General features: G+C 44.0%; 1 protein-coding gene across 2 annotated transcripts in view; it reads left to right on the top strand.

Moving 5' to 3' along the window:
• Positions 1 to 346: 346 nt before the first annotated feature.
• The window catches only part of MRAP2 (melanocortin 2 receptor accessory protein 2), a 44728-nt gene continuing 21337 nt past the window's right edge, over positions 347 to 23737 (top strand). Inside the window, exons 1-2 of one of the 2 annotated variants that reach the window (XM_044917328.1) lie at positions 347 to 430; positions 22131 to 22264. In XM_044917328.1, the coding sequence (XP_044773263.1) occupies positions 22138 to 22264 (127 nt within the window). In that variant the 5' untranslated portion in view covers positions 347 to 430; positions 22131 to 22137. Of the gene's footprint in view, positions 431 to 835; positions 887 to 22130; positions 22265 to 23737 lie in introns of those variants that run through there. The other variant, XM_021693266.1, reaches the window with a different exon arrangement.

The following is a 23737-nucleotide window of genomic DNA, read 5'->3' as shown; positions in this document are numbered from 1 at the left end:
TCCCCAGATACCAGCAGGCCTTCCTCTCCCATCTTCAGTTCTTTACTCAAGAGCCACCTTCATTTGGGGCCACCTCTGACCACCGAATTAAAACCGCCCCCCCTCAACATTCTTTATGCCCTTCCTGAGTTATTTTTTCGCTATAGCTCTTACTGCTACTGCACATGCTACCTATTTCTCTATTTATGTTTCCTGAGTGTCTCTTTACTGGAATCCTAAGGTCCAGGAGGTAGTCTCCCCAACGGCCAGATCAGTGTCTGGCCTGGAATACGGACTCAGTAAATATTTACTGGAAGGGGGGAGTGAGCCACGTCTGCTAACTTGAAACTACTCTCGGCCCAGTCCTATTCTTTTGGGACCCTGTTTGGGGGACATTTAGACCGTCCGTTGGCACCCGCACCTGCAAGCAGAAGGCAGAACTGAAACTGAGGTAATTTCAGTAGCTCATGATGGAGGACCCCGGCCTTAATGAACTTAAACTCAACGCTGAGGATTTCTCATAAATCACATTCGTGTTACCCCACTCCTTTCTCAGCTCATCAGTCAAAACTGGCCTGAGGGACCCAGTGTAGAGCTGGGGAGGGTAAAGAATTCTCTGATTCCTTTTCCTTTCCCCGCGGAAAGCTCTTATCCAGACAGCGAGGGGCAGCGTGAGCAGGGCGGGGCTGGGCAAAGCTCGCCTGCTCTTGGCCTCGGCGGCCCCGGGCTCCGGAGGCGGCCCCCGCGCCCTTTGCCGCCTGGGCTGCAGGTCGGGAGCGCGCGTCCCCGCCGCACGGCAGCGCCAGGAGCGACTCGCCGAGGCCCCGGCCGCCGGAGGAGGTGGAGGCGGTGGCGACGCTCACGCACCTCGGAGGAGCGGTGCCCACGGGCCGGGGAGCGCCAGCCGGTAACCGCGGGCGGGACGGGGCGCCCTGGGCCACGCCGAGCCGCGGCACCGGGGTCGGGAGGCTGGGGAGAAGGCAGTCGGGCTCCATTGGGTTTGGCGGTGGTTTTTAGTTGGCGGGGGCGGGGGGGGGGGCTTGGGAGGATGGGAGCGGGAAGGGGAGAACCGGGGCTTGAGGGTGCCCAGGGGAAGAGTGAGACCCCGTGGAGATCACCCAAGTTTAAGACCTTGCTCGCAGCCCGCGGACGCAGCCGGTCCGGAAAGGCTGGAGGCGGTGGAGCTCGGGGCTAAGGGCTTGGCCGGGTTTCCTCCTCTCCGCTGGGAGGGCCGTGGGACACCTTCTCCAGCCTGTGAGAAAACTTTCCGCGTCCTGGCCTGCTTGCCACCGCTGTGCCCTACAACGGAGAGCCCTTCTGGGCGCGGGGACCCTGCGCGTCCAGGGGAAATGCGCGGTCGGTCGCTGGCCCGGGGTGCACGCCCCCAGCAGCGGGCAGGGTTCCCAGATTCAACCCTGGCTTGACAGTTAATTCATTTCGTTAGCACTAGGGAGCCTGCCCGCAGGTCATTTTACTGATGAGAGGGAAAGAGCGGTTTCATTTTTCTTCCTTTTCCATCCTTTCTGCATAATTAATTGAGGAAGACAAAAAGGTTGCCTCGTTAGAAACTTGTTTTGAGGCTTTGTGGCTTCCGCAGCAGTTTAGAAAACTTGAGGAATCCCAGCTATTACCCAGGATTTAATCTCATGACAAAAGGAAACATTTCATGGTGTCCTGAAAGCAAAGGGAGCTTGGGGGAAATTGTCCATGCTACCCCAGGGAAAAGAAGGGAACTTCCATATATAAATCCTCTTAAAAACCCCAAAGGTAAGTGGTAGTATTGCCAGTTTGCACATGAAAAAAAAATTAGGTTGAGATATGAGAGTTTTCCAACCGAATCCTCCAGTCAATAGTGGGAAGTAGGGGTCTGGAAACTAGTGAGGCTAGTGTCCCTTAGGTACACATGGGGTGCATTACCAAGAATGCAGGCAGGAAAGTGGCCTGGGCCTGCCAAGGGTAAGGTCCAGAATGGAGAGGCTACTGTGAGCTGGGGTGCCCACATCAAGGAGTCAGGCTCTGATCAGGATGATCATGCAGTGTTTATGGAAGATGAGATGATATCAGCAGGTTTAGGAGAAGGCAGAGTTGCTTCCAGTTTATTTCCTGTGCTCCTGGGAGCACAGAAATAAGACCCCCTTAAGAGGTCTTGAAACCCAAGACTGGGCTGGATTGCTCAAGGCCCAAATAACAGACACCCTAGAGCAGTGTAAGTGTTCACAATCATCTTTCAGCAGGCTCGATAGAGGAGCACTGAACCAGACTTTTCAGAAGAGGGAAATATTGAATCCTGGCAACATTCCAGAGCAAATTTTTAAGGGAGAAAGCTCAAGACCACCTAGGAAAGGATTTGCAAAGACAATTTATACCAAACTAACTTCTTTCTCTCATCTAGCAACTTACCCGGTTGCTTTGGGGCATGCCATGTCCATCACTTTTCACATGTGGATTATGACTCGTTAGGGTGATATGAATGTAGTGAGTTGCACCAGCATTTTTTAAAACACCAAATTAAATAGAAGGGAAGAGAAAACATCAGAGTGCATTGTATATGTAAGGGAGAGTACTGTTTTGTGAAATACGAGTGTGTATTGTTCTGTGTTGTTTATCCTGCTGCCTCTGTGGGGGTGTACTCACCTCTCCCTGGCTGCCCCCATTGATCCTTCTAGGCTCACCCCACTCTGCTCATGGTGGGGGTCACCCTTTACCGTGCAAATTATATCATCTGTGCATTCTAGAAAATGTAGCCTTCCTCCGCCCTATTTCTCTAGGCCTGATACTTTGCCAATGAGAATTCCTCTGAATCCCTTATTTTTGACCTTTTATTTATTTTTCTAAAGTTTTTAATTCCAGTTAGTTAGCATACAGTGTAATATTAGTTTCAAGTGTGTAATATAGTGATTCTGCAATTCCATACATCACCTGGTGCTCAACAAGTGCCCTCCTTAATCCCCATCACCTATTTCATCCATCCCCTCACCCCTTCCCTCTGGTAACCATCTGTTCTCTATAGCTAAGAGTCTGTTTCTCGGTTTGCCTCTCCCCCTGCCCTTTGCTCATTTGTTTTGTTTCTTAAATTCCACATATGAGTGAAAGCATATGGTATTTGTCTTTCTCTGCCTGACTTATTTCGCTTAGCATAATACTCTGTCTAGTTCCATCCATGTCATTGCAAATGGCAAGATTTCATTCTTTTTTTTTTTTTTAAGATTTTTATTTATTTGGAAGAGAGAGAGAAAGGACAAGCAGGGAGACGGGCAGAGGGAGAAGTAGGCTCCAGCTGAGCAGGGAATCTGACTCAGGACCAGAACCCAGGACCCTGGGATCATGACCTGAGCTGAAGGCAGACACTTAACCAACTGAGACACCCAGGCACCCCAAGATTTCATCCTTTTTTATGGATGAGTAATATTCCATTGTATATATACACCGCTTCTTCTCTATCCATTCATCAGTTGATGGACATTTGGGCTCTTTCCATTGTTGATAATGCTGCTATAAATATCGGGATGCATGTATCCCTTTGAATTATTGTTTTTGTATTCTTTGCGTAAATACCTAGTAGCGTGATTACTAGATTGTAGTAGATTCTATTTTTAACTTTTTGAGGAACCTCCATACTGTTTTCCAGAGTGGCTGCACCAGTTTGCATTCCCACAAATAGTCCAAGAGGGTTCCCTTTTCTCCACATCCTCACCAACACCTGTTTTGTTTCTTGTGTAGTTGATTTTAGCCATTCTGACAGGTGTGAGGTGATATCTCATTGTTATTTTGATTTGCATTTCCCTGATGCTCAGTGATGTTGAGCATCTCCTCATGTGTCTGTTAGCCATCTGTATGTCTTCTTTGGGAAAATGTCTGTTCATGTCTTCTGCCCATTTTTTAATTGGATTATTTGTTTTTTGGGTGTTGAGTTTTATAAGTTCTTCATATATTTTGGATACTAACCCTTTATCAGATATGTCATTTGCAAATATATTCTCCCATTCCATAGGCTGCCTTTTAGCTTTGTTGATTGTTTTCTTCACTGTGCAGAAGCTTTTTATTTTGATATAGTCCCAATAGTTTGTTTTTGCTTTTGTTTCTCTTGCCTCAGGAGACCTATCTAGAAAAGGTTGATTCAGCCAATGTCAGAGAAATGACTGCCTGTGCTACCTTCAAAGATTTTTATGGTTTCAGGTCTCACATTTAGGTCTCGAATCCATTTTGAGTTTATTTTTGTGTGTGGTGAAAGTGAATGGTCCAGTTTCATTCTTCTGCATTTGGCTGTCCAGTTTTCCCAGCACCATTTGTTGAAGAGATTGTCTTTTTCCCACTGGATATTCTTTCCTGCTTTGTCGAAGATTAGTTGACCATAGAGCTGAGGGTTCATTTCTGGGTTCTCTATTCTGTTCTATTGATCTATTTGTCTGTTTTTGTGCCAGTACCATACTGTTTTGAATACTACAGCTTTGTAATATAGCTTGAAGTCCAGAATTGTGATGCCTCCAGCTTTGCATTTCTTTTTCAAGATTGCTTTGCTATTCGGAGTCTTTTGTAGTTCCATACAAATTTTAGGATTGTTTGTTCTAGCTCTGAAAAATGCTGTTGGTATTTTGATAGGAATGTGTAGATTGCTTTGGGCAGTAGGTTGCATAAAAACAATAATTGTTCTCTTTTCATTTCTTGGAGTCATTTTCAATCTCTTTCATCAGTGTTTCGTAGTTTTTCAGAGTACAGATCTTTTACCTCTTTGGTTAGATTTATTCCCAGACCAAACCATTCCTGGCTATCTCTTCATTTTGGGTGCAGTTGTAAATGGGATTGTTTTCTTAATTTCTCCTGCTGCTGCTTCATTATTAGTGTATAGAAATGCAACAGATTTCTGTACGTTGATTTTGTATCGTGTGACTTCACTGAATTCATTTATCAGTTCTAGTAGTTTTTTGGTAGACTCTTTCAGGTTTTCTACATAGACTATCATGTCATCTGTGAAGAGTGAAAGTTTAACTTCTTCCTTGCCAATTAGGATGCCTTTTTATTTCTTTCTGTTGTCTGATTGCTATGGCCAGGACTTCCAGAACTAAACTGAATAAAAGTGGTGAGAATGGACATCCCTGTTGTGTTCCTGATCATAGAAGAAAATCTCTCACTTTCCCCATTTAGGATGATATTAGCTGTGGGCTTTTCCATATATGGCCTTTATTATGTTTATTATATTGACGTATGTTCTCTCTAAATCTACTTTGTTGATGGTTTTTATCAGGAATGAATGTTGTACTTTATCAAATGCTTTTTCTGCATCTGTTGAAATGATCACATGATTCCTATCCTTTCTTTTATTAATGTGATGTATCATGTTGATTTGTGTAAATTGAACCACCCTTGCCAGCCCAGGAATAGATCCTACTTGATTGTGTTGAATGATTTTTTTATTGTATCATCAGATTTGGTCTGCTGAGTATTTTGTTGAGGATTTTTGCAACGATGTTCATCAGAGAAATTGGCCTGTAGTTCTCTTTTTTTGTGGTGTCTTTATCTGGTTTTGTTATCAGGGGAATGCTGGCCTCATGGAATGAATTGGAAGTTTTCCTTCCATTTCTATTTTCTGGAATAGTTTGAGAAGAATAGGTATTAACTCTTCTTTAAGTGTTTGATAGAATTCACCTGTGAAACCATCTGGCTCTGGACTTTTGTGTGTTGGGAGTTTTTTGATTATTGATTCAATTTCTTTGCTGGTTATCAGTCTGTTCAAGTTTTCTATTTCTTCCTGTTTCAGCTTTGGTAGGTATATGTTTCTAGGAATTTGTCCATTTCTTCTAGGTGTCCAATTTGTTAGCATGTAGTTTTTCATAGTATTCTCTTATAATTGTTTGTATTTCTGTGGTGTTGGTTATTTCTCCTCTCATTTGTAATTTTATTTATTTGAGTCTTTTTCTTTTTTTCTTGAATAGTCTGGCTAGAGGTTTATCAATTTTGTTGATGTTTTTCAAAGAACCAGCTCCTGGTTTCATTGATCTGTTCTATTTGTCTTTTTAGTTTCTATATCATTTATTTCTGCTATAAACTTTATTATTTCCTTCTTTTTGCTGGCTTTAGGCTTTGTTTTTTGTTCTTTTTCTAGCTCCTGTAGGTGTAAGATTCGATTTTTATTTGAGATTTTTCTTGCTTCATAAGATAGGCCTGTTTTGCTATAAACTTCCCTCTTTGGACCGCTTTTGCTGCATCCCAAAGGTTTTGGACCATTGTGCTTTCATTTTCATTTGTTTCCATATAGTTTTTTTTATTTCTTCTTTTATTTCCTGGTTTGACCAACTCATTATTTAGTAACATGTTATTTAACCTCCATGTATTTGTGGTCTTTCCAGATTTTTTTTCTTGTGGTTGACTTCAAGTTTCATAATGTTGTGGTCAGCCTAATATGTGATCTCTTCTGGAGAATGTTTATTTTTGATCTTCTAATGTCTTCAGTGTGACAGTGACTTGGCTAGGTGCTTCCTAGTGTAGTCTCCTTTACTTCTCACAGCTAGGTGGCAGTTGCTATTTTACATTTTACAAACAGGGCTTCCCAAAGCTAGGGACATACAAATAATTCAGTCACTGGTCCCTGACTCCCACTATGGATGCTCCAAAGTGTGTCCTGCCTTTGCCAGAAGCATTTTACAAAGTCTCATTCTGTCCCTAAGGATAAAGTAGGGGAAGAGAGGATGTACAACAAGGCTCTGTCCCTGTCCCTGCACCTCTGGGTATTATTCATCAGGAGAAAGATAGAGGGGACATTTATCAGAGATGTGGCAACTATAAATCTAGGAGGATACTCCATGAGACACATTTTATATCTGGACAAGAGACAATAATACAGAAGGTTGAGCTCTCAGAAGGTTGAAGTTCTAGCCCTGCATTTAGGTTCACAGTCAACTTAAAAAGTAAAAGATGGAGTGGCCCCACTGGGCAGCAATTCACGTGAAAGAAAAGAATCCCAGGGATTTCAGTGCTGCACCCCCTCCGCCCCTGCCAAGCTCTGAATGGACCATAATGTGAAGTAGCTTCTCAGTAGCAAACTTGGGTTGCACTGACAAGGACAGACCTTTTTTTTATAGACATTTGTATGGAGCTTATTATGTGCCAAGCACATTTATGAGTGTTTTGTAATTTTATCTCAATCCCTGTATCAACCCCATGAAGTAGGGAAAACAATTAATCACCATTCTCATTTAACAGATAAAGAGGCTGAAGCACAGAAGGTTTAAGTAATTTGCCTAAGATTACATAGCCAGTAAGTAGTAGAGCGGGGAACCTGGGCCCTTAACACTACCATCTACCCCCAACCTACAGCGACTGGATCAAGGGAGCCCAGAGTCCCTCCACATAGCGTCCCCTTCTGGTGGCCCCTTAATAGAGGACAGAAACTAACTTTGCAGCATCCAGAGGGGGGGAAGATGACTTGGATGATGAGGGTCTGAAGACTAGGCCATATGAGGAACCGTGAGTGTTTAACCTGCCAGAGAGGAGCCTTGGCCAGTTATAAGGCCAGTCCTCAGATAATCTGAGGAAGACGAGTAGGTATGTTCCCAGTATCAGATCAAGCCAATGTTGGGTGATCTTGTGTCAGAACTGGGACAGGATTCCCCACCAGTGAGGGAGTACTGACTTGTATGTCCCTAAATGCCCCTTTCAGTGTTCAAATTCCTCAACTTTATTAGGTAAATAAGAGTAAAATGAACTTTAAAAATAACTGGAAATTAATAGTCTATCCTAAACATTTGTACGTGTGTGTATGTAAATAGGATACTGAATTAAAGTTTTGACTGAGCCACACATTCAAGTTATCTGAAATTCCAAAGGAAAGTGCTAGACCACCAAATAGAAATTTTAATGTAGCTATTTGAGAACTCTTCCATAAGTCACAAACCCCACTGGCTACTTCAAGAATATGAGGATTAAGAGAGGCGGTTGTGTTAAAGAAATTTATTTGGAAAGATCATTTCCTTCATCCCAAACCTAGTGAGGGGGCCTTTTGAGGAACCACTGGTTCACCTGTAAATGCGTTTCCTGCATTTGGCGCTCATGTGGTGGCCTGGGCAGTAGGATCACCTGCCTTCTCAGAGTTCGTTAGGGCAAAAGATGCTGGAGGATTTCCTGCGGGCCAGGTATGACCATGTGGGAGAGAGGACTGGCCTGGAGCCACTGTAAATTCAGCCTAAGAGTGAGGGCACCCAGCAGCTAGAGTTTCCAGAAATCCAGAGGCTAACGTAAAAGTGAGCAGTCAGCTGAAGGAAAATGAATATCACGAATGCACCCATAAACAGAGTGTGTGAAGACAGTTAATACAGTCCTGTCCTCCTACTTTGATCTTGTTGGGGTGAGAAACTGGCCGGCAGTTGCACATAAGGTAGAGAAAAAGAAAAGAGGTCAACCTTCCCCCAGTCCCTGCAGGAGAGCAGCATACAACAGGACGTCACTGGCATAGGCCAGGACATTTAATGTTATAACCAGGATGGAGTTTCTTTTATTTCCAGACTGCAGACTACACATTTGAATTCTTTTGGAACTTTGAAGTGGTTGCTTGAGCAGAAAAGTCATGGGATCTACCCAAGTGTTCGTCTGAGGACAGGGAGGATGAATCCACTGAATCCATATTTAAAGGGCAATGGAAGAGAAGAATAAAATTGGCATTTGATCAGGTCCCACAGTTGTGCCAGCTCCGAGTATGGATTATATATGCTTGGGTTGAAATAGTAAAGAGTAATGGTCTGTTCGCTTGCTGTTGCATGCACTTCAGACTTGGAGGTGGGAGCATTTAGAAAAGGAAAGAAAATGTTTACTTGCCCAGAGTGCAAGGGAGTCAGGCTTCAGAAGACTGGCTCGTCAAATAAAAACACAATAAATACTTGAAAGAAAATACCCCATAATATCAGAGTTCTCAAGGGTCCATTAGTCTCTTGTTAATGGTTGAAGGCAACTTTTGCACATGATCACCACATTCCCCCAAAGTCATGACTTATCTTCAGACATTCCATAGCAAACAGTCAGGAAAGAAATTGTTTTTCCTTAGGGACTTCAGGCCTATGGGACATGTTCAAGGTTTTATTATTTTGGGACCAACTTTCAAACAGGATGGTCATGTTATTTTTGGCTTATCTCAGGGTGCAAAGTGGCTTTTCTTCTTGACTGGAGAATAAGAAATGCTTAGTCCTATTAGAAAGAGAGTAAAGTATGCATTTTTGGCTTCTCCTTCCTTGCAAACGTGATTCTTCTATCCATTATGGTGTTGCTGAGATGTGAAGTGAAGAAAAGCAGAAGTTGAGCATCTTTTTATGAAACGCTAAAATTATGGGTGCTAAAGTCTGGGTTGAATTGTTGCTTGTGTCTCTGTTACCAAGATCTACGGGATGTTCACCTGACTAGAGAACACTAGTAAATTTTATAACCCTTCAAGTGAAAATAATTTATAAGCTTCAAATAATTATTCTCTTCAAAGATGCCTTTGTTTTCCTCACGTCCTCGGTAACAGCAAAAACAACAATTAAAGGCAAAGGTGGGGCAAGCTGAAGGAGCTGCTTCCTACAGGTCAACTCTACAGTTGCCTGGTTGATCAAGAAGGAAAACTTTGAGATAAGTGAGGATATGTGGGTGTATATAGCACCTGTCTTTCTATAAACCTTTGTGCAGATTTTCCCCCAAAATATAATTCTCTTGTGTGAATCAAAAAACAAAAAACAACAACAAAAAAGGAAAGACACAGATGAGGATCTGGAGATCTGGAAACTGTATCATGTAAACCGACATATATTCCTACCAGTGCCCCTCTAAAATCTCCATTAATTTACCTCAACAGGAGAGGATGGTTAACCCGTATTTCTGGGCACCTGAAGCAGAGGCCAAGGCTACCAGCAGCAAGTCTGTGTTTATCTTGAACATTCATTTGATATTTGCAGTTTACTCTATAACGTATCTGTACTTGTTTAATATAAAAAAATCATCTTTCAAGTCTTCTTTTAAAACTGATGCTCCAGGAGGATGAGCCAGGTATGTCCCGAGACTTGGGGGGCTGACATCCCCAGTACCTAGGCAGGCAGAGCGGGGAACAGGCTTTCTGACCCTCCCCATGGTAGGTTCCCTCTGGCTCTCTTCCGACGGGCCCCTCCCTGCAGATGAGGAGGCCCCGGGGAGCCTGGAGCCTGGCTGGCCTTGCTCTACCAGACTACGTTTGCTTATCATCAGGGATTGTAGGAGGCTGGCAGTGGGTAGGGCAGGAGGAGAGACTAGAAAAGACACACCCCTTAATTTCAGAATCCCAGCCTGAGGAGGATAAGACAATCACTAGAAAATTTAGCCTTCTGGTGGCTCTGTCTGGAGCCCTTACATAAACCTCTGCTTTAGTTTACATTTCCTTTTCCGTGGAACAGAGATACTGAAATACCTGGTCCTTCTCCTTTTGGCTTGTGTTGTCAAAAAGAATGATTCAGCTTAGGGCTGTAAAGAACAGTGTGTGCTGTTTGGAGACAGCATGAGCAATAAATACAAAGTTGGCTTGTTTGCCAGATCATCCTCAAAGTGATTTAAGATATGGCCAGTCTCACTCTCCTTGGCCCTATTTTGCCAAGTGTTTCCCAAACTCTGCTAATTAAGATGGAAACGGTGCTTCTTTCCCTAGTACTGTTAGAATGGTAATTCACCTGGCTGTGGTGTTTTACAGTAGCAGCTCTATAAATCAGCAGAAGAGTTCGGTGAGAGGCCAAGCCTGATCCTGAGGGAGTCTGATTTTATACTCTCCTTACTAAAGTGAGAGATTCAGGTACTCCATGTGACGGGATTTGAAGGAAGGGACACAGTCGTCTTGGGCTTGGGTGGGACTCTGTGGGGGAAGTGGTGACTGAGCTCTATTCTCAAAGGTTGGCAGGCATCCTGGGTGGGGGGTAGATGGCAGTCCAGGTTGGCAGGTGGAATAGAGTGGGCAAAGGCTCAGAGGACTGACTGTCTTTGAGCCCTCCCCAACCTGGCTCCTTTGCTATAAGGAGCCTCCCTTTTGTGATGAGCCTGTTCACCTGTTGTCTGCCTGTGTCATCAGGTTTTTGTGTTGCACCTTAACCTCTGTGCGTGTGTATTTGCAGGGGTGACATTCAGCAGAGGAGAGTTTAGTTTCAAAGACAAGCCCAGATTCTTTGAGGGCACAGGCCTTGACTTTTCAACGTCTACTACATCTTTCGTAGTTGAGCTCATTGTGTTTAAAATACCTTCATTGGGCTGAATTGACCCATACTAATTTTAGCATGTACAAAACTAGCGCTCTTTCTTCTTGAAAGACATGTTGATGGGAATGTCATAAATGTATTTGGTAAAGATGACATATAGTGGGATAGATTAATAACATTTTAAAAATGGTTTTCTTTCCAGAAATATATTTGTTGTTTAGTTACAGTAGAAGTGGTTGGTATAATGTAAGTCATTTTTAATGGACTTTCTAGGACAGTGTATTTAATTCATCTAAGCTGTATTAGTTCTCTAGGGCTGTCATACGGAGATACCAAAGACTGAGTGGCTTAAACGACAGAAATTTATTTTCTTACAGTTCTGGAGACTGGAAGTCCAAGATCAAGGGGTCAAGGTTGGTTTCCTCTGCGAACTAAGGGAAGGATCTGTTCCAAGCCTTTTTCCTTGGTTTGTAGGTGACCTTCCTCTTGCTGCCTCCTTCACATGGTTGTCCCTCTGTGCCCAGGTGGCCTTGGTGTCTCTCTGTGTCCTTCTCACTTCCTGTAAGAACACCAGTCAGACTGGATTAGGGCCCACCCTAATGGCTTCATTCAAACTTACTTTTTTAAAGACCCCGTCTTCAAATATAGCCACATTCTGAGGTATGCGGGGGTTAGGGCTACAACATACAAATTTTAGGGGGACACAGTTCAGCCTGTGAGAGCACCATACCTGTATTGCATTGTATATATACACACTCACGTGCACACACACACAGTTTTTACAAATAGACACACATCATTGACTTTGTGATGCAGATGGAAAGCATCTTGGTAGTAAGTTACAGAATCTTAGGTTCTGTAGAAAAAAATCTCACCACGTTCCTTTCAGTCCTTTCCTTTGCTTTCAGAGAGAATGAAGATGTAAGCTGCTTCAGGCAGCTAGCATGTGAGTGCAGTGGACAGAGGCGGTGTGATGCACACCCACATAAAACTATCTGCTTCCGATGAAAATGTTGGTCAGGCTGCCACCTTCCCTTTCTTGCAGAGGGCCACCTTTCCTATGAGATTATCTCTTCCTCACTTGGAAGGTGCTTCAAATGACTTTTCTTATAAGGATGCTAATTATTAATAATAGTTATTTTCAAAAAATGTCCTTATTTGACAAAATAAAAATGTCAGCAGTCCCGTTTCCCAGGTCCACGAATTCTGGCTGGTCTCCAGTTAACATTCCCCAGAGACTAGAGCTGGCGTTAGGAGATTACATGCTTCCTCTTTGTGACTTTATTATTATTTTTTTAAGATTTATTTATTTATTTGAGAGCGGGAGAGAGAGCATGCGTGTGAGCTGGGGGGAAAAGGCAGAGGCAGAGGGAGAGAATCCTCAAGCAGAGGCCTCGCTGAGTGCAGAGCCCGTCAGGGGGCTTGAACTCACATTCCTGAGGCTAGGACCTGAGCAGAAATCAAGAGCCAGCCGCTTAACCGGCTGGGCCACCCAGGTGCCCTGTCCTCTTAGTGACTCTAAATGTAATCCACAAGAATGCTCTGGAAGCTTTGGAACTGTAACTGATACTGGACTTCTGCTGAAATGAGGTTGGCTAATGACAGGGACTATAGAAGGTGAAGCTGGTCATAAGGAGAGCTTGGGAAGCGGTCAGTTCATTTCTGGGACTGGTGGAGGTAAGAGGACCACAGTTAGGGCAGCACCCGTATTCTCGCAACTGCCCGTGGCTCTCTGCGGCACGGAGAAGGAGGATTCCCCACGGCCTAGACAGAATGTTCCTTTTACATGGAAAGGAATCGCCACAAAGTCTCTCAAAAGAGCAGAGCTGAATACAACTTGAAGGTTGGCCATAGAGGAAGGACCCCCCGGCCCGGGTGAGGGGGGCCTGGATGTCCCCAGGGGGTGTCTTTTGTTTGGGGGACCTCTCAGTTACACTTCCCTCACGTACATTGGGTGGGAAGTGCTGATTTTTATTATTTTCTTATTAAGAAAGTTCTTAGAACTTTAAAAAATTTTGGTAAAATGTATATAACATAACCTTCACATTGTTGTGCAACCATCACTGCTACCTGTCTCCAGAACGTATTCATCATCCCCAGCTGAAACTCTGTATCCACCCAATAATAACTTCCCATTCCCTGCTTCTCCCAGCCCTCAGCAGCCACAATTCTACTTTCTGTCTCCATGAATGTGAGTACTCTAGGTACCTCATGTAACGGCAGTCATGCAATATTTGCCTTGTGTCTCTGGCTTATTTCACGTAGCATCATGTTTTGAAGGTTCATCCATGCTGTAGCGTGTGTCAGAATTTCTTTTTAAGGCTGAATAATATTCCACTGCATGTCCATAGTCTATTTTGTTTATCCACTCATCTGCCAATCTATATTTGGATGGCTTCCATCTTATGGCTATTGTGAATCATGTTGCTGTGGACCTTGGTGTACGAATATCTGTTGGAGTCTCGGCTTTCAATTCTTTGGGGAATATTCCCAGATGCGAAATTGCTGGGTTATATGGTGTTCCATGGTGACATTTTCAGGGAGCTGCTGTATCGCCTTTGGTAGCAGCTGCACCACCTTACATTGCCACCAGCAACACACGAGGCTTCCAGTTTCTCTACATCCTTGCTAACACTTATGTTCTGGTTGGTTTTTTTTTTTTTTTTTTTTTTTTTTTGATATAACAGCTATCCTAATGGGTGTGAAGTGATATCTCATGGTAAAGCACTGCTTTTTGATAGTTGGTTTTTTGACTTGACTCTAGTACTTTTAAACATACTTTTTGTGAAGGCTCCAGAATAGGGCAAAAATAAATGGAAGTATCAGGGACCCAGCAAACCTTACTGTAACAGAGTGGTCAGCTTGGGATTCCACTGATATGCTCAATATGCCTGGAATTCCTTGAAGTCCAGACCAAGGAAAGCAAGATGTAGAAAGAGGTGGGGGTTAAACTTAACGCATTTCTGGGGTGGGACCTCAACCCGCCACAGGAGTGGCCTCACTTTGGCTACAGTAGGACATCCGTGTTGGGATATAGGACAAGCAGTGTAGCATCCTGTGGTGGGGTAGAGGAGTAGAGCCCTGTTTTATTATATTACATAACTCCCTTGCCCTAATTCCACAGTCATCAGTAAATCTTTGGATCTTAAAGTTTGCTTCCCAAATCATGTGAAGCATGTGCTCTGGTCTCCTTGGCCATTTTATTCCTTATTGTAATTCACCAAAATTGATGCAATGGTTATAAGTCATTCTCCTACGTTTGGTCAGTGTGACTCAATTCATTACCTTTCTCACCCTTGGAGGACTGTAAAAACCCAGGTTGCTAAATTTTCAGAGCTGGGGCTGAGGTGCGGTTGCTGGGGACAGCGTGCTGCCTTCCCCACGCCTACCTCCCATCCATGCCTCATCTCTCTTTTTGGAAAATCCTTTCCAGATGGAGGCTTCGCAGCTTCTTTCTGGGATGTTTTTTCCCCTCCGTGTGGGTATGATGTTCTTCTCCCTGTCCGACTGAAGTTTCTGTTAGAATGGGAGAACTCTGCTCTCAAGTTCAGGGTGGAGTAAGAGAACAAAAGAAGATAATTCGGGCACCTGGGTGGCTCGGTCGTTAAGGGACTGCCTTCGGCTCAGGTCATGATCCTGGAATCCCAGGATCAAGTCCTGCATTGGGCTCCCTGCTCAGCAGGGAGTCTGCTTCTCCCTCTGACCCTCCCGCCCCATGCTCTCTCTCTCTCTCATTCTCTCTCTCTCAAATAAATAAATAAAATCTTTAAAAAAAAAGAAAAAAGATAATTCTATGGCTTCTCCACAGAATGAGAAACTGAATCAACAAGTATTTATTGCCTTTCTGCTATGAGCCAGGCCTTGTGTGAGTTGCTGGAAATATAGCGGTGAGCAAAGCAGAGGAGGCCCTGCCCTGTTGGTGCTTACGGACAAGACACCGGAAGGAGGAGAACGCCACTGGAGGACTGGTCCATGGGTCCTAGCATCGCCTGTACTACGGTGTGATGCAAAGATCTGTTGCCATCTCCAGAGACATCTCCGAAGGGCTCACAGATAGTCATTGTGTCCCAGCACCTAGTAGTTTGTGCAGTAACCATTTGCTGCACTGAACAGAGTCAGGAAATGCTAACTTTAAAAATTACTTTCTTGTCTGTTGACTACTCTGTGGCTGCCCAGGGCATAAGTGAAGGAGCTGGATTTAGGAGTCCAGACCACTGTCCTCTTTGAGGCACCAGCAGGTAGAGGAAGGATGTCCACTTGTTAATTAAGCATCTCTCCATTTCAGATGTTGACTGAATATTTATCTGCACAAAATATGAAGTCCTGTTTCTGGCTTTGGAAGTTGTTCTTTTATTGGCCTTGATTCTGATTTTAAGACCGGGGTAGTCTTCAGGCTTGGGAACACATGCTGTTCCCTGTTTTGCTCCTGGAAACAAGTTGCCACTGTGCAGCAAAGATGTGGGGATAGACAGGAAGACGATGCATCCAGAATTTCTGTTAGCTGTCAGTCGCCATATTTTTGAGGTCTGCTGGGTAACTGAGTACTTTCTTGGAAATACCCAGGAACAGCATAAAACTTGATAGTGTGAAGAAATGTGGGAATATGTCCATTTGAGAAGGGAAGAGCTGTGTGCGTGTGGGGTGTGTGTGTGTGTGTGTGTGTGTGTGTGTAATATCTCTAGGCTGAACTGAATGGCCAGAGATGCAGACTTCAAAAGTAAGATGCACGCTCAAGTCAAAAGATAGTAGTTAGGAGGAGAAGACTTCAAAATCCCAGAAGCAACACGTTTTCAACTGGAAGAAATAAAAATCCACACTCCATGAAAGAAATTGCTGACTTAAAATGGATTCACAGAAAAGGAATCTGCAAACTTGAAAATTAAAGAAATGAGTAGAAGTGGAAGGTAGTGGCTCACACAGAATCTATAAAAAGGAACAGTACACGGGGGGAAAATGTCTGCCTTTTTTAAGCACTGCCCTGGGAGGAGACCACAGAGGCTCTGATTTTAGAAGGTAAAGCATACTTCCTTGCTAGGATGTGTTGCCTTATGGAAATGCTTTAGGAAGACCCAGGGGCTCTGGTCTATCATGAGCCTGACTCATAGCTTGCAGACTCTCATCTGATCTCTGTGTGGTCCTACCCCACTGAGATGCGGGTAAGCTGAGTGCACCATTAGTCTTCACTTGGGGGCCTAGTCACATCTCTGTGCAATGAGGGGACTAAGCTTCTAAAGCTGCAATTCAGAACTTCTGACCTCGGGCTCCTCAGCTGCCAGAATGCAGCCTAGTCAGGCTTTACGTTTGGTTTCTCAAATGCCTTTGCTTGGAGAGAGAAAGGGTGATGGATTACGAGAGTGACTTCTCTGTGTTTTGCTGGGGACAGTTGTTCCTAGGAATAGAAGGAAGAAAGAGATGAGTACATGAGACCTAATGAGACCTTTATGGCCCAGGCCGGAACAGAGGTTGGCGTCCTGGCTGGCATGCCCACAATTGGAGTTTGGGCATTGAAGGGAAAGAAGATAGCGTGCAACTGGGACTTTTGATCTCAAATCTGAATGGGTCATTCAGTCTTCCTCCATGCATACTGGTTACTGTGGGGCTTTGGATCCGGGACCTTGGCCAGCAGCTTCTCTGAGTGCCCTTTTTGCTGTGCTCTCAGCCGTGTATGTGTGTGTGTGTGTGTGTGCACACGCACTCATTTTTTAGGGTGTATAGGCATCTTTTGGATCTCCTTAATGTTCTAGTCCTATGACTGAACTGGTGGTCACTGGGAAAACACATCTGCTGATGTTTATACCTTAGTATGGAAATCAAGGTCCAACTTCAAGGTAATAGCCCCCTTAGCACGTGTACCCATCATGGCCCTGCAAGGGTGGCTGCGAAGAGCCTTTACTCACTTATATTAGCCTCATGAAAAGCAACTTCTTCCAGAGGAAATGCATCCTAAGCAAGCTTCCTGGAGAAGCAGCTGAAAGCACGCCTGCCAACAGCAACAATAACGAAAAATCACAACTGTACCTCAAAACCACACCTGAAAGGGAAGTTAACCTTCTCCATGTGCGCATGTGGTAGTTTAGGCCAAGGCCTAGGATTGGAGGAAGGAGGAAGATCTCAAACCCAAATTGAGAAAGCACGGTTAGCAGGCCGCAGACACCTCTCAAGGCTAATATAATGAAGAAATTGGGCAGAGAGATTCGGGGAGGGGTGCTGAGGAGCCCCAAAGGCACAGAAGGCAGCCGCTTGGCTGAGCCCCGCACTTGCAGTTTGCTGGCTTCAGGGGCTAGCAGCTGCCTGCTCTCAGCAAGCACCCCCGTGAGCGGGCTGCGGTGCCCACTGCCTCTCCCACCCCAGGAGGTGGGAGGTATGGCCCAGACATCGCTTCCTCCCTGTAGTGCAAATATCAGACTCTGGGGCCGGCTGCCCGGATGTGCTGGTATTTTCCAAACGGTGAATCAGTGCCAGCTTCTGTTTCTGCAAAACTCAGACAGGCAACTCGGGGCTTCAAAAAATGGACAGTGTACAAAATCCGGCCAGACGCCAGCCTTCTGTTTATTTCTTGTCCTTGTGTATTTGGTGGCCCAAGCTAATCAACTTGAGACTTGGATGAAAACTGTTGCCTCATGGGCTTTTTCAAGGGTGCTAGGTGACTGCTTGAGAGGGAAGGCCAGAGACGCTGGCCCCCCAGTCTAACTGGGATTCAAGAACCTAGATGAAATAGCGAAAACAAAAGCCTCCCCCGACCCCCCGCCCCACCCCCTGTTATCTAAAAGCTACCAAAATGATGGCAGAAGTTGTCTAGCATTTCATTCTGCTTCCCTGGAGAACCACTGATAGTCTGGCTCTGCTCTTCACTCCCTCTTGTCTCCAGGCCAGCACTTTGCTCCTCTCTTAAAGGACGGACTTTCCACTTTCAGGATCTCTGCACATGTGACTTGTATGACCCCTTGCTCCCTAGCCATCCCTAAATAGTTCATGTAGATGAACAGGAATGGTATAAGGGAGAGTAAAAGAAGCAATGAAAAAACACTTTCTCCTCTGTGGTGGGTAAGGGGTTGAGATTTCTTTCTTTCTTTTTTTTTTTTAAGATTTTATTTATTTGTCAGAGAGAGCGAGCGAGCACAAGCAGGGGGAGTGGCAGGTGGAGGGAGAAGCAGGGTCCCCGCAGACCAGGGAGCCCAATGTAGGACTCGATCCCAGGACCCTGGGATCATGACCTGAGCCGAAGGCAGACGCTTAGCCGACTGAGCCACCCAGGTGTCCCAGGGGTTGAGATCTCTTGATGTCTGATGTTTTGTACAGACATAGTCTGTTTGCTAGTTCCTGGCCAGCCCTGTGAGGGTGGCCCTAATGCTTCTTTCTGACCCGAGAGGGTCGCGGGGAGACCTGCTGGGCGCGTGGGCCTGGGCAGCCACAGGTGGGGCTCACCGTTAGGTACCGATGTGGAGAACAACTTACACAGAAATTGGAAAACACTCCCATCTTTATCTCCTTCAGTGTTTTATGTCCTTTTTGCTATTTTTCTGTTGTCTATTTCGATACTAGATGAAGTCTAGGGCCTCCCTCTGCAGTGCTTATTACACTGGCTGTAATACCTGATTTCCAATAAAAATGAGATGATCAAACCAGACTTCATATTATTTTCCTTAAAAAACAGGAGAGATTCTTACCATATTTTTGACTTGATGAACAGCATGAATCCCATGATGCATATATTTCTCATTAAAACTTTTAAAGCATCTAAATGAATGCCCTCTGTGTTATTTTTTATTACAGTTTTATTCATTTGTCTAGGGCGCACAGATCAATGAACCCACATGGTGAGTTTGATAGGAATTGGCTGGCAGGAGAGTTGGTGATGCTTGAAGAAGAGGCCTAGGCTTTTCTATCCCAGACTAGCATTTCTTAGCTTATAATAATAGTGCTGGTTACTATGTATTGATCTTAACTGGGTCCTGGCTACCCATACTTCATGTAACATCACATTTAATCTTTACAGCAACTCCATGGAATAGGTACTGTTATCATCTTCATTTTCCTGATGGGAAAATTGAAGCTTAGATCTTCCCCGCCGCGCCCCCCCACCCCCCATTGCTCTAAAGGAGGGTTGGCAAACTTTTTCTATAAAATACCAGAAAGTAAATGTTTTAGGCTTTTGGGCCATACTGTCTCTGTTGCCACTACCCAGCTCTGCTGTTGTAATGCTAGAGAAGCCATCAAAAAATACAAAAACAAACAGGGGTGGCTGTGTTCCAATAAAACCTTATTTATGGACTCCAATATTTGAATTTCGTATAATTTTATTATGTCACAAAATATTATTTAAAAAATTATTTTCCAGGAGCACCTGGGTGGCTCAGACAGTTAAGCATCCAACTCTTGATTTCAGCTCAGGTCATGATCTCAGGGTTGTGAGATCGAGCCCCACGTCAGGCTCCATGCTGGGTGTGGTGCCTGCTTAAGATTCTCCCTCTTCATCTGCCCCTCCCCCCTGCTCGTATGCACGGAGGCACGCTCTCTCTCTCTCTCTCTCTCTCAAAAAAATTGTTTTCCAACCATGAAAAAATATAAAAACATTCTTCACTTGGAGGTTGTACAAAAACAGGTGGTAGTCCAGATTTGCCCACCCTAGTTTAGATAAGCATAAGCAGGAAAGGAGGAATGGGTTAGGATGGGCTGGTGGGAGGCATACTCTTGCCAGAGGGAAGAGCATGTGTGCAGGGAACACAGAGCAGGAAGTCTCCGAGGAACTGCAGGAAATGCAAGCATGGTTTGATAGGGTATGAGGCAAGATAAGAGGAGACACTAAGACCTAACTCATGACCTTGAAGGACCTTTCAAAGATTTTGGACTTTGTCCTTAGAGCAATGGGAAGCCATTAAAAATATTAAGCAAAGGAATGAAAAGGACAATTTTTTTTTTTTAAATCACTGGCTGATAGGTGAAGAGTGGATTACAATTGGTCAGTAAGAGTAGAAGCAGAAAAACAAGTGAGGGAGCTTGAGAAGGGGGCCAGGTGGGTGATGATGGTGTCTACTAGTGACCGTAGCCAGAACCATTTCCTGGCAACATATCAAATGGAAGTAGAGCAAATGTGAAGACCCTGGTCTTCCAGCTTCAAATCTAGTATCTTCCCTGCATGGTGTGAAATTCTTAAAATTCTCAAATGCACATTATGTTTGTCCGAATCTGCCATTTATCTCTGAACCCTACACCTGAAGAGCTACTCTTCTCTCACAGACACAATTCTTTCCTTCTGGAGGAAGTGCTCATAAACAAGCATAGTGTTTCTTAGGTTTGCGTTATTAATTTTCATTTCCTGAGGAAATTTATTTCATCAAGGGAAATAATCTCTTATTCAAATAATAAAAAGACCAAAGATAATACTGTGGTAATGGTTTTATGTTATTTTTGTGCTGGTGTTAGAAAGGCTACTGAGGGCGCCTGGGTGGCTCAGCTGGTTAAGCGACTGCCTTCGGCTCAGGTCATGATCCTGGAGTCCCGGGATCGAGTCCCGCATCGGGCTCCCTGCTCAGCAGGGGGTCTGCTTCTCCCTCTGACCCTCCCCCCTCTCATGCTCTCTCTATCTCATTCTCTCTCTCAAATAAATAAATAAAAATCTTTAAAAAAAAAAAAAAAAAAAGAAAGGCTACTGAATATTTCCTTGAAGGTCAGCTTTTCTTAAAATTTGTATAGCTTTCTTTTCCAAATCAGAAACGGTACATTCTCTTCTCCCTTTGAAGGAATGATTTGTCTGGCTGGGCACTCACAGTAACGCTCCAGTTCTGATACTAGCCTCTATCTCTGGATCAGAGCACACTATCCTTTGAACAATATGATACTGAGGGGTTAGAGTCTGTTTCTGTGGGGTCCAGGACTGGGGATTAGGGAAGAAAGGAAAAGGGAAAGATGAGATTTATGCCTTGGGGCAGAGGGGTGATGGTGATGGTGATTTTGCCTCAACTTCTCTGGGGGTTGGGCCCTAGAGGCAGCAGTGGGTGATACTAACCCAAGGTGGGTAGAAGAAGGGGAATTTCAGAAAGTTCTTAGGGGTGGGACCCAGTGGTTGTGACTTCTCAGTGAATCTTGGTTTTGGCTGATCTTTCATTCAAATGTTTCCTTATATTCTATTTGTTACTTTGTATTCTTTCCCCAATATAAAGCAAGGTCTGTAGGGTCTGTACCTGTATTTCAAGCATCTTCTTCCATCTCATAATGTACAGTGTCTTGCACACAGTAGATGCTCAATATTGAATACTGGCTCTGTTGATTTGTCACCTTTGGCATCCATGCTTAGCAGCGCAACCTCTTGTTTCAAAGGAGTCAGAGTTTTTAAATCTAAAATCATCACAAAGAAGACACTCGAGACATCCTGAGAATAGGACAAATTTTAGAAGTAAGCAGTAGGCAAGATTCAGGCTTCCACTGAGGATCTTCTCCCATTATGGGGCTTTTGTTGACCTCTTTTCTCTTTGCCACCCCACTTCATTAGCCTTTGGATGCTTGTCTTTATTTTTGCACAGCAGGTGCTCCATATATGTATACTGTGCAAGTTCACTTCTGGTACTGATTTTATTTATTCTCTGTAGACTCTGCATATTCACACAGTATAGGTGGTGGGGCTGAAGTTGTAAGCTCAGAGACTTTGATATACTCTCTCCCTTCTTCTCTTCCTTCATTTATCAGTTATTGAAAGTTGGTTATGTGCCAGGCACTGGGTTAAGTCCTGGGGGACAGCAACAAAAGAAAACATGGTGTCTGATTTTTAAAAACATTCCAGTCTAGCAGAGAGATAAAAGGAAACAATGGCCACTTGGTGTGAAGTATAGGCAGCCATTGAGGACCTCACCCTGACCTAGTGGATGGGACCTCACTGATGCCTTTGCCTTCTGAACTTCTGAATGTGGTCAAGAGCAGGCAGAGCAGCTGTGCAGTTGAGGATGAATTAACAGGCTCTACACTTGCCTTTCTCTGTTTGTGCAGGGTGAAGATGTCTGCCCAGAGATTAATCTCTAACAGAACCTCCCAGCAATCTGCACCTAATTCTGATTACACCTGGGAATATGAATATTATGAGATTGGACCAGTTTCCTTTGAAGGACTGAAGGCTCATAAATGTAAGTCTATAGTTCCCCATTGTAAACATAATGTATTTGTCTTAACCTGTGAAATCCCCAGTGATTAATTTTCCTGAACATTCTTTTTACACAACTCTGTTCTGTATCCCCCAAGTCCCAGAAAACACCCCCTTCCAAACATAGGCTGACTGCTCAGGGATGGTATTACATGAGTGACAAAGAACTTGAAAGGTTCCCTTAGTGGGGGACCCTGAGTCAATGTCATTCTCAAACTGAGATTCTTTTTAAAGTATTAATCATTCCATTTTGCTCTCCTGAACTGTGTGAACATTTGGACCATCAAAAATATGTACAAAAGGGAAGTCTGGAGCTATTATTTGAAGAACCTTCTTTTGTATCTCATGGTCAACGGCATCCTTTCAGCCCTGCTGGGTTTCTGGGGCTGTAGAGAGCAGTCTATCTGTGTGCATTCATAATGATGGACTGGAATAGCCTGCAACCATTCCTAATTCTGCATGATAGGCATAAATTGTGCTTCATGTTATTGGAGTGATTAATAATCCAGCACAAAGCAAGGAAATACAATTCTGTGCAAGGTTACTGTCCAACTCGAGTCATATAACTGCATGCTCCTGGTCAGCACGAAGCATCTGTCTTCCAGGAACTACTGCCCATTCCCACGTCCTGTTGTGGTTACCCAATAAATATCCCAGAGATGTTTGGTTGTTTCAGAATGAATATCCATAGCATGATAAAAATGTTAGGTTCTTAACTGGTTCAGCTTTATGGGACACCTTAGGAACTAAAAGAAAGATTAGAAATGGAGATGCAAATATGGCAAAGGAAATGCCTTTGCTCTTTTAGTATTTCCTGGGTGCTGCCACTCTGATGTGTGTTGGCATTCATGATGCCCCACATTCACCTGCTGCTCCCTTGTAAGGAAGGCTTTCTAAATTTTGTTCAGCTTTCTTGAGGTATAATTGACAAAATTGTAATATATTTAAAGGGTACAAAGTGATGATTTGATACACATATACATTGTGAACGGATTCCCTCCATCGAGTTAATCGACATACTCATCACCTCAGATATTTCCCTTCATTTATTTATTTTTTGGTGAGAAGATTTAAGTTCTACTCCCACAGATTTCAGTTATATAATACATATTGTCAACTTACTGACCATGTTATATGTTAGATCCTCGGGCCTTATTCCTCTTATAACCGAAAGTTTGTACCTTTTACCAACCTCTCCGTTTTCCCCACCCCCAGTCCCTGGCAACCAATTTTCTACTCTCTGTTTCTATCAGTTTGACTTTTTTTTGGTTCTTATTTCACATAGCATAATGCCCTCCAGGTTCACCCATGTTGTCACAAATGACAAGATTTCCTTCTTTTTAAAGGCCAAGTAATATTTTAGTGTGTCTGTGTGTGTGTCTGTGTGTGTGTGCATCTATGTAAGTGATGGACACTTAGGTGGTTTCCATACCTTAGCTATTGTGAATAATGCTTC

The sequence above is a fragment of the Neomonachus schauinslandi genome, chromosome 8 (genome assembly GCF_002201575.2).
Source record: "Neomonachus schauinslandi chromosome 8, ASM220157v2, whole genome shotgun sequence".
NCBI lineage: Eukaryota > Metazoa > Chordata > Mammalia > Carnivora > Phocidae > Neomonachus > Neomonachus schauinslandi.
The sequence above is the reverse complement of the archived record's forward strand: the minus strand, read 5'-3'. Positions and strand labels throughout refer to the sequence as shown.